Below are 20,018 nucleotides of genomic sequence, written 5' to 3' on the forward strand. Positions count from 1 at the left end.
TATATAATATATATTATATATTATATATTATATAATATATATAATATAATATAATATAATATAATATAATATAATATAATATAGTATAGTATAATATAATATAATATAATATAATATAATATAATATAATATAATATAATATAATATAATATAATATAATATAATATATTATATTATATTATATTATATTATATTATATTATATTATATATAATGGTTTATATAATATATTATATATTTGTATAATCATTATATCTATAATTACATATACATATTATAATAATAAAATATCTATTATATTATATATTATAAATATAATATATAATGTATTATATTTATTATATAATATGTATTATCTCTAATAATACATATAATAATAATTATTATTAGCTCATATATAGTCCCTCCCCCCCTATATTTTTTAGGGGGGACACAAAGCAGCTGTAACCTTCCCATTGGGTTAGGTAATATAAAAAATCTCTAATAACCCCCAGAAAACCACTGCCCTCTGCTGCTGGCAGCAGAACTTGTGCAGAGCTGGCAAGGAAACAGCCCCTGGAAAAGGAATTCTGGCATGAAGGTGCTGGGATAATATCCAGCTGAAATGAGTCACCTGGTGCTGCTGCAGTGCTGTGCTCTCAGGAAACTCTCACTTTGATATGATCTCTCTTTAAAAGTCAGATCTTTCCTCTGGGAACAGGCAAGTCTTGACTTAGGCTGACCTACCTTGCTTTTGGCTAGAAAAAGATCTTTTCCCTTGGCTGCCCCATGACTTTCACTCACAACCTCCCTGAGAACATTTTTAAAAACCATTATTTAGGTCATCCCAATCAGGCAGCATGAATCCCAGTTCCAAAAATGGTTTTATTGGCCTAATCTGATAAAATGCCCATCCTTTCATACAGGTACATCTTTTTGCAATTACTTTTTTCTTTGTTGTGATAATTCCTCTTAAATCACCATCCATCATCAAATACCTGGCATTTGAATTCCACAACTCAGAATAGTGCTTACCAGAAAATTTTAGATTTCTAATTATTGCCAGTGGTTGTGTTTGTTAGGATTTGTGCCTGATGCCTAGAATTTCTTCACAAGCTGCTCAGAATGCTTTACACTAAAAGTGGAGACATAAACCTGCCAGTGTAAAACAAGAAAGTCTTCAGAAAGTCAAGGCTGTTCTTTTTTGTCTAAGTGGACCATTCAAAACTGAACTTGGTAGGGCAGGAACTGCTCTGTAGTGGATGAAAAATGCCTCCAGAATTGAGTGGACTGAGTCTCTCGTGTTTTAGGTTTCACTGAACTCCAGTTGGGAGGATAATATGGATATGAATGGGATAAATGATGTCCCTGAGTTGTCCTGTGACAACACTGCCCTGCCAAGAAGATGAATATCCAGAAAAGGGGAAGAAAATATTCTTTTTTTATTCTTATTTCTTTTTTCAGTATTGCCAGGGAAGTTTTCCTTAACCTTGTAAATAAATATACAATATATCCCTTGCCCAGCTTCCAACAGAGACTGGAGACAGAACCATTGGAGGAGTGGAGATGGGTGGCAAGAAGAATTCATCAAAGAGTTGTATGCAGGATGAGTTACAGTTCTAAAAGTGTTGTAACATCAACTCTCATTTTGATGTGAAGACCATGACCAGCTGTTGAATTTTGGTCCTGCAGAATTCTCACTTCTTCAGTGCACAATCCACCGACTGCAAAGCACAGACCCTGTTTTTTCCCAGATAAATGTCAAAGCTGTGTATCTGCAAAAATAAAGGCCAGTAAATGGTGTCTGAAGCAGCTATTAATCTTTGGAATTAGTTGCTCCAAGTGCAGATTGCAAGTATATGAAACAACAAAAAATGGAATTAAATTAGGGAGATTTATCGTGAGCAGTTGTTGCACAGTGGTTTGGGTTTCAGCAAGAGCACAGAGCAGAGAAAGATCAGCACAAAGACATAAATAAAGTAGGAATACTCCAAGGAAAGATCTTGTTTACTCTGTGCAAGCAGCCATGTCATTTGTCACCTCAGAGCACAGGAGCAGGACATGGGTGGGAGCTCCTGGATGGGCTGGATCAAGGTGCAGATATTAATATTGAAACAGAGTTTGTGAAAGGAATTGAAGACTCCTGTGGGGTCAGACAAAGCTCTCTGAGCAGTAAAAAATCAAATCAGAGGTGGGAGAGGTGGCAGGGTTGTGATTTGTTCCTCTCTGGATGTACTGAAGCTGTCAGAGCCTTTCAGTAATTGCAGCTTTCAGATGGTGTTGGATGGGATCTGGGTGGAGGTGACAGAGACCTGCAGATGCTGAGCTCTGCCAGCATCCCAAGGTGACACTTCTGTCCTGAGGGAGTCACCTCTCCATGGGCTGGCTGTGAGCTGCCCACAGCTACCACGGGGTGAAGAGAGAAACCTGGGGAAAATGGCCTGTTTGAAGGAAAACAGGGATAAATTCTGTTTTAAATGCCTGACTGCAACTCTGGGGGAGAGGAGAGCTGGAGAAATGGGGCACAGCAGGTGACAGGGACCTGAAGCAGTGACAGGACCTGGAGCAGTGACAGGGACATGGAGCAGTGACAGGGACCTGGAGCAGGTGACAGGGTTCTGGAGCAGTGACAGGGGCCTGGAGCAGGGACAGGGACCTGGAGCAGTGACAGGGGCCTGGAGCAGGTGACAGGGACCTGGAGCAGGTGACAGGGACATGGAACAGGTGACAAGGACCTGGAGCAGGTGACAGGGTTCTGGAGCAGGTGACAGGGACATGGAACAGGTGACAAGGACCTGGAGCAGGTGACAGAGTTCTGGAGCAGGTGACAGGGGCCTGGAGCAGTGACAGGGTTCTGGAGCAGTGACAGGGACCTGGAGCAGGTGACAGGGACCTGGAGCACTGACAGGGGCCTGGAGAAGTGACAGGGGCCTGGAGCAGTGACAGGGACATGGAGCAGTGACAGGGGCCTGGAGCAGTGACAGGGACATGGAGCAGTGACAGGGACATGGAGCAGTGACAGGGGCCTAGAGTAGGTGACAGAGACCTGGAACAGTGACAGGGACATGGAGCAGGTGACAGGGGCCTGGAGCAGGTGACAGAGACCTGGAGCAGTGACAGGGACCTGGAACAGTGACAGGGACATGGAGCAGTGACAGGGGCCTGGAGCAGTGACAGGGATCTGGAACAGTGACAGGGACATGGAGCAGTGACAGGGACATGGAGCAGTGACAGGGGCCTGGAGGCCTTTCTCCCCATAAGATAATCCCTAGATTTACTTCCCAGCAAAATTCCCTGGCATCAACTGAGCAGATTTTGTTACAAAGAACCTTTTAATAGAGAGATACAGAGAGAACTGCCCAAAGCACAATTACTGCTAGAAAAACTATAGGAACCTTAACTCCAAATAAATCAAATATATTCCCTTAACTACTGAGCTTTTTAAGGCACACCTTGCTCTTTTTCCAGGTTCCCATCATCATATTCTGGCAAGCTTCAAGATGAAATCCTTTGGTTTCCACCAGTGAGCAGCTATTGACACTTGGGCATGGATCAAAGTGAATTTCCACAGCTTTCAGATATAAAGAGTAATTGGAAGATTTTTTTTTTTTTGTGTATCCAGAGGGTATAACACTCCTCTGCAGAGCCATTTTAGAGTGGATATAAAATAAATCCAGCAAGGCTCCTCTCTGCTCAGCTGGGGTAAAGTGAAGGCAAACAGGGCTTAGTGTCTGTGTCTTGACAACTTTTGTGGTTCTGTTCCTTCATTCAAGTGGAAGGTGGACAAGCTGCTGGAGGAGAAATTCAGGGGGAATTATAAAATAAACAGCCCCACATTTCACTCAGTGAGCCCTGAGCAGCACACCTGATGTCTCTAAAGTGACATACACGCAGATAAACACATCTATACTAACCAACGTGTATGAATGCCTCGTTCTTACAGCTCTCCTGTGCACCTGCTCTGTGTCCATCCCAGGCAGGATGCTGGGCACTTTCAGCTCACTCCACCGGCCCATTCCCACCCTCCAGGCCTGGATGTCCTTGAGATGTCCAAAACCCCACGTCCACTCCTTCCGTGCCTCCCATTGTCAGGCCCAGCCTGACTCATGTCCCCTTCCTTGCTTTCTCTGTGTGCTCATGTAATTTCCACCTTCCTTCCCTATTCCACACCCCAATTTATTCCACACCCCAATTTATTTTTTCCTAATAAGTCTTTCTCCTCCTAAATAATTTTCAGCAAACCAACGTCACCTTGATTTAATGAAAGCCCCTGGATGTTTATCATGTTGTTAGATCGTTTCCTTCCAGATGAAGTTGTCACTTTGTCAAGGCGTGATGCAAACCCCCAGCAGGAAGCACACAAAGGGAGAGCCCACCAGGCTCTGGGGAAGTTTGGGTGAACTGTTTGCAAAAAAAATCAGCCGAGCCCACCCCTCCGAGACTTTCATTTCCCCCTGCGGCAGCTGTCATCTGATCCCACGCCTCGCCTCTCAATGGGGCTTTCGGAGGATGCCAGATGTTGGGAACAAAGGTCTAAAAATAATCTTTCCAAGTAATCTTCCCGTCCATCACTCAAGGGGAGAGTGAGCTTTGTGCGAACATGTGAGCCGAGAACCTGATCTAACTTCAACAAGTTCAACAGCAGCTCCCGGCTCCTGCCTCTGGGCTCCTTTTTGTGCTTGCTTTTTTTTTTTTTTTTTCTTTTCTTTCCTTTTTTTTTTTTTTAATTCCTTCCCCTTTGCCTTCCCAGAAGCTGCGCAGGGAAAAGCTTGGAGCGCTCTTTCCCTCCCTCCTCTCCTCCTTCCCTCCTTGCAAACCCCGACATCTCCGAGGCTCCTTTTTCCATCTCTCCCTGGAAATAAAAAATAAAAAATGAGTTCCAGGCTGCTTCCAGAGATACAAAAAACTCTTTTCTGTAAGAAGCTCCTGGCTGCAGCGCTGTGTGTGCTGGTGGTGCTGCCGGAGCCGGGCAGTGCCAGGAGCCTGTGGAAACGCGCTCTGCTGAAAATGACGGAGAAATACGATGTGAGTGGGGCTGGGGGGCTCGGGGGATGCTGGCCGAGGAAAGGGGGAGTTATCCTGGCAGGGTTTGGGATAAAGGAGTGTTGGATCGGCGGGCTGGCTCGGTATCGCAGCCATCCGTGAAGTTTCCCCAGGCTGCGCGGGACTTTTGCCACCTAGCTGCTGCAGGGGGAAGCTGGGGGAGCTTTGGGATGGCATCGGCACCGATTTCCCTGGAAAATCCCCGGGACGGCGGGGAAAGGGACCGGGGAGAAGGGGGATGCAAACCCTGAGCTCCGGGGAGAGGTATAGTGCGGGGAAAATAATGGGATTTATTGCTTGGAGCAGCTCCTGTGCTGCCTTTTGGGGTAACTTTGGGTAAATGTGGGATGGGGGCATTGCCCACGGCTCTGTAAATCCCTGGAGCACAGAGCGCTCAGCCCCATAGTGCCAGAGCAGCGTGCCCATCACACTATAAAGGGTGGTGATGCCAGAAATCCATCCCTGTGGCAAGCAGAGCTGCTGCCCACGCCCTGGCACACCCTGGGTGCCACCATCTGTGCCTGCCCCTGGCAGCCTGCAGGCTCCACAGGGCACTGGGCACAGGCACAACCCCCAAACCCCCTCTGGAGAGAGATGCCCAAAGCACACGTACTGCTGGAAAACCTTTGGGAACCTTCACTCTGGAGTGCTGGAGTTGGAACTGGGACAGCAGCGAGTGCAGGGAGTGATGCTGGGGCTTGCCTTGGTGTGTCTGGGCCAAAGAATTGTCACAGAAGAAATGGGAATTGAAAAAAAAAAAAAAAAAAAAAGGAAAATAATTTGATAGCTTGAGTTTTGGGACTTGCTGCTTTAAAAAAGAAAAAAAAGTTATACATTTGAAATTTTTACTTGAGGCTTTCAAGTTCCCTTAGAAACCAGCACTGCCCCTTGAACTGCTTGGGTGCAAACACTTTATTTTCTTATGCTCAGGTCTGACTGCATCCTCCAGCCACTGCATGTGTATAAACAGCACCTCAGTGTCACAGGCAGACCCCTCCATGTTTTCTGCAAGTTTTAATTCCAAAAGGATGTTTTTCTGCCCATGACTTTTAGGGTGATGTTTGTGCATGGCAACATTTGGTTTGTGCAATTGCTGACTCAGAATTGTGACACACATCCCTTGCCCCTAATGAGAAAACTGAAATTCTGTCTCCTGGAAATTTTTTAGGAAACATTGTGCTGATGTTTGAAAGGCACCTCAGGATTTTGTAAAAAATCTTCATTATAGCCTCTCTTGGGCTAGGGTGTCCTCTGGTTTGCACTTTAATTAGAAAATGGTGACATAAAGAGCTGAATTTCCTGCAAAATCGCTGGAAAATGCATTTATCTGGATGTTCTTCTGCCATATTTCAAAGTGAAGCTCAAATTGAATAGGAACCATGAGGTGAATGACCCAGAGAGATAGGACAGGAGCAGAAGAGGAATTTACATGTTGATTTTCAGATAAGGAGCCAGCTCCCCTGGGGATATATCCTCCTCTTTCAACCTGCACTTCTTCAAAGGGCTGTTTTTGCTGGCAGCCCCAAATCCAGGTGCTACTGATCTGGCAAGCTCAGCTAGAAATTGCTCATATTGACAGAAACATTGATCCAGGGAAAACAGAAACTGCTTTTCTTTCTCCTCCTCCAAGCCTTGTCAAGGGGGAAAGCGTCTACTCTGCATCCTCTCCTGCAGCAGGAGGCAGTTCTGGCAGCCCCTCTGCTTTCTCACAGGGATGTTTTCTGTCCTACCAAATGCTGTGTGTTCCCTGTGGTTGGAAAAATCAGAGTCTGGGGGCAGAGCAGCTGATTTGTGAGTCATTGGATAGAGGGGTGACAGATGGAGGGTGATCATGGACGTGCAGCCATGTGGGACATGGGCCACAGGAGCTGTGGGACCTGTCCCACCCCTGTGGGACCCCAAAGGACACAGCTCTGTGTGGTCTGAGCCAGAAAATCCGAGGCTGCAGCAGGAGGAGTGTGTCCAGAAAAATGCTGGGTGCAGAATGGCAGGCAGGAGTGAGGATGAGGAGCTGGCTGGGGTTTCATTCACCCTGGGTGAGGAAGGCTGTTGGCTGGCAAGGAGAGGTGAAATGGGGCTGGAGAAGGGAGAAAGAGGGATTGCAGTAAGGAGAAAAAACTGGCAGCCACATTGGGATGCAGGAGCTGGGCTTTAAAACAAATCCATGTGTTTTACAGAGGGACATTTGTCAAGTGTAGTGATTTGCAGCTGGTGTTCTGCAGCCCCCACGCTCCAGGGACTGTTCCCAAGGGGCAGAGGGAGGGAGATACCTGGGAGTGGGCTCAGTTCATCATAAAACACCCATCATGTCCGTTGGGAAAAACTGGGCCAGTCTGGATTTCATTCCACTGACAACTACAGCAAGTGTTGGAGAAAAATCCCAGCCTTCTTCTAAAGTCTTCCAGAAATGAAGAATTCCTCACAGCTGCTGTAATGCTCTTCCAGCAATTTATTTACCCTGCAGCAGCCAGCTGTCATAAATCAGCCCTGGGGTACCCTCCTTGTGTTCTGGCCCCCAAATCCTCAGAGTAACCTGTGAGCAGAGCAGCCTCAGCTCCCCTTTGGAGCCTGCACACACACACAAACCTTTTTCTGCATTTCCTGCTTTCCAGCCTTTTCCTTATTATTGTGCATCTTTTGGAGCTCACCCCAGTTCTGCAGGGTTCTTCCAGCTGCACAGAGCAGATCCAAAATGACAAATCCTGAGCTGACAACAGGAGAAAATTATTCCTGTAATATTATATTCCTGTCATATTATATTCCCATATTATTACTTTGGTCTTGTCCTTCAGATTAAGCTGCTTTCAGGCTGGTGTTTGCCACTTTGATCATCACTGATGGGTGATTTTCCAGGTCTTTAATGGAAATATTGGAGGATTCAAAATTCCCTTTGACTGTGGTTTTTTATTTTTTCATTTTCTTTTTGTTTTATGGCCAGTGTTTGGGAACACCTGCCAGGGCCAGAGCTGGTGGTGGGAGGCTGAAATAAACCTCATGTGCCACCTCGAGGGGCTCCATGCAGAATGTGAATTAGCAGAGCTGTGCTTTAACACAAGCTCAGGGACCAGTTCCAGACACAAATAACAGAACAGAGCTGGGATTTTTGGGAGGCAGACTGCATCCCTATTGAAATTATGGCTGAGACTGAGTGATTCCATCCAGGTTCTTCCTCATCTTTGTTGACTTCCAGGGCTCCTCAGCTGAACTCTGCACTTTCCCCCTTTGTTTCTATCTCTAAGGCAGATATTGTCATTAAAATATTTAATAAGTCTCCCTGGGAAACAGAAATTTACCTCCTGCACTGAAAAATGGTTTTAAAGAAATTTTCATTGTCATCACAATATGCAGAATTAATAAATCAGAGCCAAACTGTGAATGCTGGGAGAGCTTTTAAAAACCTTATAACCCAGACCTGGAGATGTCCTTAACCAGGTTACTTTGGGGAATGAGGGAATCCTGTTTACACATAAACAAGGACGTTTATTAAACAAAATAAGTAAAAAATTCTTATTTTGAATGCAATGAGATGTGAGCAATAGGTGACCAGAGAAAAATGGGCAGGGAGGTCATGAGGTACAAAGTTATTTGGCCACAACTGTTATATTGTTCCCCAACGGAAATTTCATTCATAGAGCCAGCTGTTCATTGCAATTTTGGCTTCTTGGGTTCTGAATCATCTGTGAAGCAACTGCAGTAATTGTTTGGTGGTTTTTTTCATGTGTCCATTATTTGCCAGTATTATTTTGGTCCCATTTCCGTCTGCAGATGACCTTTCAAATAGAATGGTAAACTGTGACCTTCCAGGATGAGCACTCCCTCCAGCATGGAGACCTGTTCTGTGTTTGGAACTGCACAGATTTATTGCTCAGTGCTCCCTTATATACCAAAATTATGCTTGGTATGAAAATTTTATCTGTTTAAAATCCACCAACCCAAAAAAAAAAAAATAAACCAAGGAAAGTGTATTTTCACTATCTTCCATTTTAAAACATGTTTCAAATTTGGAGTGTTTGCAGCTTTTGAGGAATGGACTAATATGAGAGCTTGCACCTTCAGCATCATCAAAATTGGGTTTTCCAAATCTTTTTAGTGGTTTAAACAGCCTATCACTTAATGGGAAAACAATGTCACAGAAGGGTTTTAGAGGAAAAAGCAGAAGAAATTTGTTTCTTGATATTGGGAATGGGGCAGGAGACTGTTAATAGTGAAAACATCAGCAGTTCTCTGTCTGTCTGATGCTCCATCTCCTGCAATGGCCTCTCCTTGGCCAGCTTTTGGGATAATCCGCGTGGGAAAAGGCTCTTGTCAAAGGACAGATGCACCAAAGGAGTCATTGGGTTACAGAAATAAGGATGGAGCAGGATGCAGAGAGGGATGCTAATCTCACCTCAAATTCTCCATGGTCTGCTGGTGAAATTTCCTAGAAACCCCTGGGGGATTGTTGCACCATGTTTATTCTTGGAATAACAACCCCAGTTTCTCATCGCTGATTTTGTAACACACCAGTGATTTGGCCGAGTGTATCTTTACATTTTTGTGTATTTTTGACTTTACTGCTCTTCAGGCCATGGCAGTGCTCACTTCAAACCCCTGGCTGATCTCTTTTAAAAATGCAAATCCAGAATTTTGATTTTATGAGAGCTTATGAATGGTTATTAATAAATCTGAGACCTGAGTGCCCTGAGCACTTTCTGCAGCCCAGGGGTGAGGGAGTGGTTGAGCCACAGGTGAGAAAGGAGTGGGCTGGGGTGATTCACCTCTGCTGCAGGGATTTGGCTTCTTGCTACAGCAGCCCCAGTGTGAAAAATATCTGAATGGTGCCTCATAAATGTTCCTGGGCCTGTTAATGCACTTTACACTTCTCTTATCCTGTCAGTGAGCAGTGAGCAGCCCAGCTTCTTTCTGCTGCAAATGGGCTCATTTTCTTCGGGACAAAGCTGGCATTACTCACAGATCTCACCAGAATGTCCCGTGGTTTAGAAATGGTCTCTGATTTCACAGCCCAGAGCTCCACCATGGATAAACTTGAAAGGCTCCGGTAGGATGTTCCGTAACTCACCTTACAGCGAACCTGACTTGCTTTTCTTCTCTTTGCAAAGGATTATGAGTACCCTCTTCATTCTCACAGCTCCCAGCAGCAGCAGAAGAGCGACCGGTGCCCGCCGCCGCCGCAGAGCCTGCCGGAGCGCGCCTGCGAGGTGCCCAGCTGCCGCTCCGACGCCGAGTGCCAGCGCCACAAGCGCTGCTGCTACAACGGCTGCATCTACGCCTGCCTCGAGTCCGTGCAGCCCCCGCCAGGTGCAGGGAGCCCCGGGGGGGCTGGCAGAGAGGGGAGCTTGTGGGGATGGGGGTGGTGGTGGGGATGGTCTTCAGGTGTGCTGGGTGCAGCACGGGAGGTTGAAGCGCGTGTTGTGTTCCGCACTTGGGGTTTCTGCGGGTTTGAGGAGTGAAAAGGTGTCCAAGGGAAGCTGGCGTGGGAAAATTTCCACTTGGGTGGGTTGTAGAAGTCACTCAAGGCCACTTGTTTTCCTGGGATGCCATTTCCCGTGCCCCATCCCGGGAAGTGTCCAAGGCAAGCTGGTGTGTCAAAATTTCTGCTTGGGTGAATTGCAGAAGTCACTCAAGGGCAATTCTTTTCCTGGGATGGCATTGTCCATGCTCCCTGCCTGGAAGTGTCCAAGGCAAGCTAGTGTGGGAAAATTTCTACTTGGGTGAATTGTAAAAGTCTCTCAAGGCCACTTGTTTTCCTGGGATGGCATTTTCCATGCTCCATCCCTGAAAGTGTCCAAGGCAAGCTGGTGTGGTAAAATTTCTCCTTGGTCCAATTGTAGAAGTCACTCAGGGGCAATTCTTTCCAAGGATGGCATTTTCCATGCTCCATGCCTGGAAGTGTCCAAGGCAAGCTGGTGTGTCAAAATTTCTACTTGGGTGAATTGCAGAAGTCACTCAAGGGCAATTCTTTTCCCGGGATGGCATTTTCCATGCTCCATGCCTGGAAGTGGGGATGCCACACCAAGGCAACCTGGTGTGGCAATATTTCTGCTTGGATGAATTGCAGAAGTCACTCAAGGCCAGTTCTTTTCCCAGGATGGCATTTTCCATGCTCCACTGCCCGGAAGTGTCCAAGGCAAACTGGTGTGGCAAAATTTCCACTTGAGTGAATTGTAGAAGTCACTCAAGGCCAGTTCTTTTCCAAGGACAGGCAAATGGTGTGGCAAAATTTCTACTTGGGTGAATTGTAAAAGTCTCTCAAGGCCACTTGTTTTCCTGGGATGCCATTTTTCATGCTCCATCCCTGGAAGTTTCCAAGGCAAGCTGGTGTGTCAAAATTTCTACTTGGGTGAATTGCAGAAGTCACTCAAGGGCAATTCTTTTCCTGGGATGGCATTTTCCATGCTCCATCCCTGAAAGTGTCCAAGGCAAGCTGGTGTGATAAAATTTCTTCTTGGGTGAATTGTAGAAGTCACTCAAGGCCAGTTCTTTTCCAAGGACAAGCAAATGGTGTGGCAAAATTTCTACTTGGTCAAATATAAGTCCAAATCAGATTAATCCATCAGGCAGCCTCCACACAGGCCCTTAGAGGAAATCCATGACTTTTCCATAACTCTGTGCCCTGTGTCTTCTACATCTTGACACTGTGGTCTCTTGTTTCTGTCTCTGCAGTCCTGGACTGGCTGGTTCAGCCCAAGCCCCGCTGGCTGGGAGGCAATGGGTGGCTTTTGGATGGCCCAGAGGAAGTCTTACAAGGTACAGGACATTTCTTTGTCTTTGCAATATCCATAATCCCACAAAGGCCCTGGAGAATGAATGAATCCCTCATACACAGAGCTTGCCTGGGATGTTGGGCTGCTGGTATTTGTCTGGAGTTTCCACAGGAATAACTCTGTGTGGTGCTGGGAGCTGCTTTCTGCTGCAGTAAATACTTTTTATGGATATGGATTATGCAGCAGAGCACTAGAAATGCTGCAGGGTGCTGGGCTTGTACCCATTCCTCAAATAATGAGAGATATATCTTCCTTTTAGAAAAAGGCTTTGTCATCATACACATAATTTTCTGCCAGCTTCCTGATAGAGTGTGGGTGGACTTGGAATGGGAGATCCTTTAATCCAGAGTGGCCTCCTCACCCAGATGCCTTGGGCTGGGGCTGTGGCTCTTGGATCTGAAGGTGACTTGGACAGGAGCCCTGGCAAACTGCTGCAGAGCTGTGCCAACTGGGGCATCTAAATTTGGAGACTGACAATGAGATTGAGCTTCTCAGGTTCATTCCATAGGAAAAGGGCTTTAATTAATTTTTTAAATACCTAAAATTGAAATAAGAAGGGAGTGGGGAGGTGGGAAGAGAAGTTTTCTTCTGTGAGGCATTCCTAGATTTATGGACACCTGAAGTTTTTGGGTTTTTCATGGAAAAATTAACCCAGCTTTTGATCAGCTTTAGTCAGATCCAGGTAGTGCCAATAAATTCCCCTCTTTGGTCTTACACAGATGGTTTTAGACTCACTAAGCCTCAACTCTCATCTATTATGGAAACTCCAAGTTCTTGAAGAGAAAATTCTGCCTCCAGCTCATTGGAGCTGCACAGCTAGAAACAAGATAAAATAGGTTCCTCCTCATCCATCCTTGTCATGCTTATATTATTTGTTCTTATCTGAACACCTTCATCTCAGCTTGAGGGAGTAATTAGGGAAGCAAGAACCATCAGTCATGGCTTGAGAATTAAAGCAGAGGTACTTGAAATTAAAAGTCAGAGGGAGGAGTGGCCCTGCAGAGTCTGTACATGTAATGGCCACAGACACTGCCCAGGTCCTGCTTTGATTTCCCATTCTGAGCTGCACTTGCTGCCTGTCCCAGGTCAGAGTGGTGAAACCTCTGTTTGGGACAGGGGTGGCACTGCCTGACCCCACAGTGAGTCACTGCTGAGGTTTGGATTCAGCAGCAGGCCTGTGGGTGTGGAGCAGAGAGCACAGCAGCACAATGCCAGCTTCCTGCTCATGTTCCCAACTCCTCACCCAGCCCAGAGCTGGTGGGACACACTTATCCCTGCCTGGGGAGAGCAGACCCATGGGGGGATCATCCTGCATGGTGGGCACTGCTGATGCCTCTCTGGGCTACCTAAAAACAGAGGTCAGACAAAATTAAGAGGATAAAAAGCAGTTTGTTTATATTTGTTGAAGGGCCTTCAGGTACATTTAGGGCAGACAAAGCCCCCCAGGGGCTACAGCCAAAAATGGACAGTGGGTCAACTTTTGTAAGTTTGGTCCATTTGCATACTGGGGGTTAATTGTTCAATTCCAGCTTCAGGTAATGAAGTAATTTACCCCAGTTTGCTCCCCCCAGCTCACTTTTGTTTCCATCTCTGGGGCCTGAGGCAGTGAGGTGTCCTTGACTGCCAGGCCTGGAGAGGAATTGTTGTGTCTGCCCAAAATGGGAAAGCAGCAGCTCACACTGTGTGTGGAGTTCAGAGTTATACATTTGGTGCCTAAAGAGGCTGGCCTGGAACAGAGTTAAAGGAATAAAGTAGGGATTTATTAAAAGGCCTTCAAAGGATAACCTTGGGCAGGCAGCACAAGAGCCTGGCCATGGCTACACCCAAGATGGACATGTCATGAGTTTTCACAATTTTATAAGTTTGGTCCATTAGCACATTGGGGTTAATTGTCCAATTACAGCTTCAGTCCCATCCTCCCAGTTTGCTCTCCTCAATTCTCTGTTGTTTGCACTTTCTGGGCCTGAAGTTGCAATGGTGTCCTTGGGCTGGAGAAGGATTGTTTTGTCTGACTGAGCTGTGAGGAGAACTTGCTAACACTGTATATGAAGCTCAGAGTCACACACCAATGAAGTACAGAATCTGAAAGATACAAAAGCTAAAACTTAAGGCACCACATCAAAGAATTGCAGGATTACAAATACATGAAACACATACAAACTAAAACCCTGCAGCATCACTGGTGGGTGGTGCCCACCCCAGAGCTGGCACACAGACTGTGGGGAGGGTTTGTGCAGGGAATGGGGCTGAGCTGTGCCAGGAGGGGGCAGCCCCCATGGCAAGGAGCCTGAGGTGGGGTGGTGGCCGTGTTGGGGTCCCTGTGGGTGCCACAGCATGACAGGTTTCTCTTGCAGCTGAGGCCTGCAGCACCACGGAGGACGGGGACGAGCCCCTGCACTGCCCCACGGGCTACGAGTGCCACATCATCAACCCGGGCAACACGGCCGAGGGCATCCCCAACAGGGGCCAGTGCATCAAGCTCCGGGGAAACCCAGGTGGGTCAGGCCAGGAAACCTCCCCCTGTGGGATGAGGCCATTTCTCACTCACGGATGGGGCAGCTGAAATGCGTTTTAAAAACCTTTATTCCATTTTCGGTCTAAGGTGAAGGGTGAGACAATACAGATCGTATAATGCACGCCATCACAATGAGAAGCTAACTTCTGATTGTGCTAATTTCTTAATTACAATACATTTTAAGCATTTCTTGGCCTATCAGCTGTAGCCACACTATGCTGCAGATGCCTTAAAGCCAATAATCTAAAATTACCCCTCATGGCTCCCACTACAATGCATCTTTCACAGTTCTGTTTCTGCAAAGTATCCAGTCTGATCTGCAAGGCCACCTTTTGAAACTTGTTTCTAGCTCCATTTCTCTCTCAGCAATGCCTGTTCTATTCCATTTCTAAGTCAGCATTTCTTGTCTCAAGGTTTGCATACAGATGCACAATGTGTGAGCTTTCTGTCAGGCTTTGAGAATTCTCTACAAATCCATTTCCCACATTTTCCCCTCTCTCTTGAATGGAAAAAACTTCTCGTACATGCTGATGTTTGCAGGGCAGAAGCAGAAAGGAAGGGACCAGGACACTCGTGCCAGTGTCCTCTTGGGCTGTGTCTGCCTGTGCTGTTACTACACAGCACAAAAATTAGAAATATTTATTAGTTACTGCATGCTTCAATGAGGAATCTGAGTTTTAAATTCCAGATTTATCTTCTGACTTTGCTTTCTGCATACAAAACTTTGTTGCCTTCATTCTGTTGATGGATTTGCCCAAAAAAGAATTTCACACATGCCAAAATATTTTCCAGGAAAGCTCATAGCATGTGAATGGTAGGATATGTACATTGGCACTGGGCTAAAATCACCTAAGTGCTGAGACATGAGACATCAGTTTTGCCATTTGGTCACTGTAAAAAACAGGAGAAGCATCAAACCAGGTCTCTCAGCTGCTTCCAAAACAGATTAAGAGTTTTTCCATCATCTCTTTTATAACCTTTTCTTTAATAACATCCACAGTAACCAGTGTAATGCAGAACTGTGGGGATCTTAGACATGAAGTATTTCTAAGGGCTTAAATAATTATATAAATGGCAAACAGAACAACCTCCTGGAACTTGAATTATGTAAAATGCTAAAAGATGGTCTGAAAAGTTACCCAAATTTTATTTCATTTGGGAAAGCCTCTGAATCCTTGACTTGTAGCTATTGAAAAGGTTATAAAATGCTAGTGGCAATTCCCACTCTTATGGCAAATGAGTTGTGTCCACAGAGCTCAGTAATCTCAGCAGTTTATAAGAGGTTTATAGCAACCCAAATTACTTCAGCCACAGAGGACTTTTATGTCCCTCATTGTGAGGCTATTATTTCCCTATCTCTAATTTCTCTGTGCTGTACACAGCAGGTCAGAGTTTAACACAAAAAATGGAGGCTGACTGGGTATGTTCTCACCATGAACCTTCTTTTCCAGATGGACACAACCTGAGGCACAAGTATTACAAGGAATATATTGGTAAGCTGCTGGCATGAAGTGGTTGTTGTTGTTGTTGTTGTTGTTATTTAAAGCTTTATCATTCTTGCAATGCTTACAAGGAATTTGCTCCTTATGAAATGAAGGTTTGTACATAGAAAAAAAATATATTCTTTATCTTCAACTCTCTATGCCTTGGTCAGATGTTATTTTAAGATCTACGATGTCCTGAGTGCGGACTCTTGAGAACCAGAATTTTCAGCTGTGACAGAATGAGTTAAACTACCAGGGGAACCACCCAGTCCAATAATCTTTTTTTTTATTATTTTTAAGCATATTTTTGGAGATTTGCTCTTGGCCAAGGACTCCTCTGTGTCGAAGCTGAACACAGAACTCTGTCAAAAGCAGGGTCTTGGGCTGTGGTAAGAGATAAGGGATGGTGGAGCCCAGTGAATTCCCCCAGAGGTTTCAGGTCCCTCTCACAAATCTGGGGCTCAGAGAAAGCAGGAGCATGTCCCATATCTTTCCTCACAGTTCCAAAGCTCCTGGTTCCTCCCTCTTGGATCTGGATCTGATTGGAAGTGACATTCAGGTATAACTAGACAGCAGCTTTGACATAAGATTTCCAAACAGCCCAATTTGGCCACTTTGGCTGATAAAACCAGGAGAGGATTTCTTTTCCTTTCTTCCAGCGTGGGCTAGCCCAGCTATCTGTTAAATAATGATAAAATAAACCTGCACTGCTGAGGGAACCTCGAGAAACCATTTTCCACTGCCCAACCCAAAACCTGACTTTGCTGATGTTTGTTTTACAGGGAGCAATTCCAACAATTTGGTTGGCTATGTGAAAAACCAGCAGAAGCATTTGGGCTAATTGAAGGTGTGCCTGGGTAAGTGCCCTGTGAATAAAAGGAAAGCTGGGTGGAAATAGCTGGTGCTTGGAATGCAATCATTCACAGAAACATTGTCTGAGGGTGGTATTTCCTCTGAGCAAAATGCTGGAGTAAGGACAGCACCTTAAACCCTGTGCAAGTGCATGAAACACTCTCATTCCATCAGACACACCTGATTTCTTTGCAGAACTTTTGCCTTGTGGGCATCTAGAGGATGAAAAATAATTGGTGTTCCTTAAGACTTTAAACTTTGTGTTTAGGGGCTTCTTCTAGCACAGGTGTAACTGGGCCTGCCAGACAAATTTAAAAGCTGTTTATTCTGTTTATTCTGACTGCAGAAAGGGTCAGTCTTGCAAATCATTCAGCACATGGGGGGGTTTTGTGGGATAATTTTCTGTGTGTGAACACTTGTGCTGAGCAGTGGCACCCACTGATGTGAGCAAAGGCACAGTGATCTGTCAGAGCCAACAGCAAAAGCTCTGTCTGTTTTATCAGCCTTGCATCAAGCAAGAATGAAAATATTTATTACACCAAAAGTTATGTCCCAAAATGGTTTTCTCTACACTTTCAGCTTCACTTTAAGATTAACTTGGGTTTAGCTGGGAGTTGTGAAAACAAAGCAGTTCAGTGTTGTACCTACGTCAGGCTGGCTGTTAAGATTGCTCAGCTACTTAAGGACAAGTTCTGTGCAAACATCCTAGGAAGGATAAATATTTTAATTCCTCTTCCTCTTTTTTTTTCTCTTTTGTTGTTTGGTTTTCACCCAGCTGGACCACTCTGTCAAGGAATGCTTTACCCAGCAGCTTTCTGGTCCCAGATCTCCACATCTCCAGCACCCCCTGATCCCTGCCCATCACTGACAGAAAAATTCATTATCCAAGGAAAAGTCCAGGTTTTAACCCCACCAGGAAGGGGAGAAATGTGATCCCCTGAAGGAAACCACACTGCTTATCAGCTGCCCTTCTACAAATGAAATGCAAACAGCTCCAAGGGATCCCTGTAAGCCACAGTGCCATGATCAGACTGCTGACACAGAGCCAGCCCTTTGTGTGCTTGTTGTGTGACCAATTCAGATTTCAGGCCTGTGAACACAACCATGTGACGTCAGAATTCTACCTAAATATCATCTCTAAGTTGCTTTAAAATAGATGAGACTAAAGAGGTTCTCTGGATCAAATCCAGTGCCTGCCTGCCTGGAACAACCCCTTTAAAGAAGCCTTTTCATCAGCTTAAAATTCAAAGAAATCTGCAAAGAAACCTTCTTCCTTTCCTATTTACATCCAGATAAAAACCAGGTTTGACACCCACTCTAAATGGCTAAACCTGAAGTTTTAAAAATTTGAGGAAGTTTAGGCTAGGAGCAAAAGCAGCTTTATAAATGCTTTTAGGTTACTTTCCTCTTCTCAGTCTGGTGAGCTGCAGATTGAGAGTTAATAATGGAACAGATTCCTTCCTACAATATCCAGGCTGACACACAAATGCATGCCAGGTTTTGTAATGTGCTGCTTTTAGCCAGCACAGTTAATACTCACAAAATCTGGGGGTTTGTACCTGCAAAACCTCAGCTAGAGGCCTGAAGTCTGGATAATTGGTTAAATGTGTTAGCAAATCAAACCCAGGATAAATTTGTGTGCTGAAAAGGATTGTCTGGCAGATGGGCCACTGCTCCTCAGGAGTCCTGTACCTTTTGTGTTGATTTCCCTAAATCCTTAAAGTCTGGATATTTGTATTTGGGCCTCACAGCTTCTTTTAGCTGTTTACCATTATACAATGGAAAACACATTTTCTGTTAAGGTTTTTCCTTTCCTTGGCAGTCCTGAAGGGACAGTTGCATTTATTGTGACAAACCAACCAGAATTGTCTGGCAGAAAAGCCACATTTGCTCCATGGTTTAGTCCATGTCCCCATCTGCCTGAATGAAATTAACATTTTCATTTGCACAGTAGTAGCACTGCATATAAATACCCAATTCACAAATGCAAGCCCCTGCTTCCACTCACAAAATACAGGATTGTTTTTTTCCACTCACTAAATAGTTTAAGCCAAATCCAAGACACCTATAAAACTCTTGATGCTTTGCACATGACATTTGCAGCTGGAGAGAGGGAAGGTGCCAAAGTGCTCTTCTGTTTCCTATTCTAAACACACTCCTGAGAGCAAAGAGCAGCTGAAGGGCTCCACATTTTCCTAAATATCTCCATTTGTTGTACTCACTCTTTTTCAAAGTGCAAGATATTAAATGCAGCACCATGTTTGGACAGAGCTGTTTCTAGAATTTTATCCTATACAGCTTCCTGCAGTGAGATCTTAATTCCTGCTTGGACACAGGGGCCACAGAACCAGAGAATTTTGGAATGGTTTTGGAAGGGACTTTGAAGCTCATCACCTTCCACTAGACCAGGCTGTCCAGGCTCCAATCCATATTTTATAGTTCCAATCTGTGTTCAGACCAGAAACTTGTCACTTATCCTACTGCAGCCTCGCTCCTCAGTGCTGCTCAGTGAAATGCATTGATTTTGTTCAGCATTACTTCCTGCAGATAAAAAAAATCAAATTCTGATTAAATGAGCAAAGCCCTCCTATGATCACTGCTGGCGCCAAAGGGTAAATGCCAAAATGTTCAATTTTAAACTAAAAACTTCCTAAAACCTTGTGAGGAGCTAGTTGAAAAACTGGTGGTGTGCATTCACAAATTTGAAAGATTAAAACTTCAAATCTCAGCCTAATCTCTCAAAGCAGCCCAAAAGATGCTTGATTTGAGTGGACACATTCACTTCAGTGTCTGTTTTCTTTGTAGCTGCAGAAGCACATACCTGACCACCTGGGTGGGACAGTACAGGTATGTTCTGCTTGCAAAAGAAATTAAATTAAAAAAAAAAAAAAGAAGAAAATTAATAATTTGATGACGAATTTCTGTTTACTGGGTGTTTCACAGCCATCACCCTTCTATAGTGGTGCTATAATGCTCAGGGGGATTTTTCCAGGTTAATTCAAATTATTAATTGTCAAACTCAGAAACAAAAGCCACAGAAGGGACTTGACCAGTTTTCAGCAGTGAGACACTGGAATGTGAAACTCAGACACTGAAATGAAAACACAGAGCAGGTGAGCTGTCCTCAGCTGCTCTGCTCTCCAGAAACAGATGCTCCATCAGCAGCCTGGTGCAGCACAGTAGGAAATGCCTGGTGTAGGATGTTTTTAACCTTTTCATGACCACTCTGCAGCGTGTTTGGTGCTATGATAACCTTCCTGTGTGCCACTGAGTGCTGCACTGCCCACAGCTCCCACATCCCCGAGGATCTGGGCAGCCCCAGGAGCCCCTCCCTGGTTTGTGCTGCTCAGGTTCTGCTTTGGTGCTCAATAAAAAGTGACCA

The 20,018-nt window shown here is 45.1% G+C and overlaps 1 protein-coding gene across 1 annotated transcript; it reads left to right on the top strand.

Moving 5' to 3' along the window:
* Positions 1-4,750: 4,750 nt before the first annotated feature.
* WFDC1 (WAP four-disulfide core domain 1) lies at positions 4,751-19,542 on the top strand. The gene is made up of 7 exons (XM_059481697.1): positions 4,751-5,003; positions 10,121-10,319; positions 11,685-11,768; positions 14,140-14,280; positions 15,752-15,793; positions 16,567-16,641; positions 17,412-19,542. The coding sequence occupies exons 1-6, from the start codon at positions 4,851-4,853 to the stop codon at positions 16,623-16,625; spliced, it is 678 nt and encodes a 225-aa protein (XP_059337680.1). The 5' UTR covers positions 4,751-4,850; the 3' UTR covers positions 16,626-16,641; positions 17,412-19,542.
* The last annotated feature ends 476 nt before the right edge of the window (positions 19,543-20,018 follow it).

This window comes from Ammospiza nelsoni, chromosome 13 (genome assembly GCF_027579445.1).
Source record: "Ammospiza nelsoni isolate bAmmNel1 chromosome 13, bAmmNel1.pri, whole genome shotgun sequence".
NCBI classification, from domain to species: Eukaryota; Metazoa; Chordata; class Aves; order Passeriformes; family Passerellidae; genus Ammospiza; species Ammospiza nelsoni.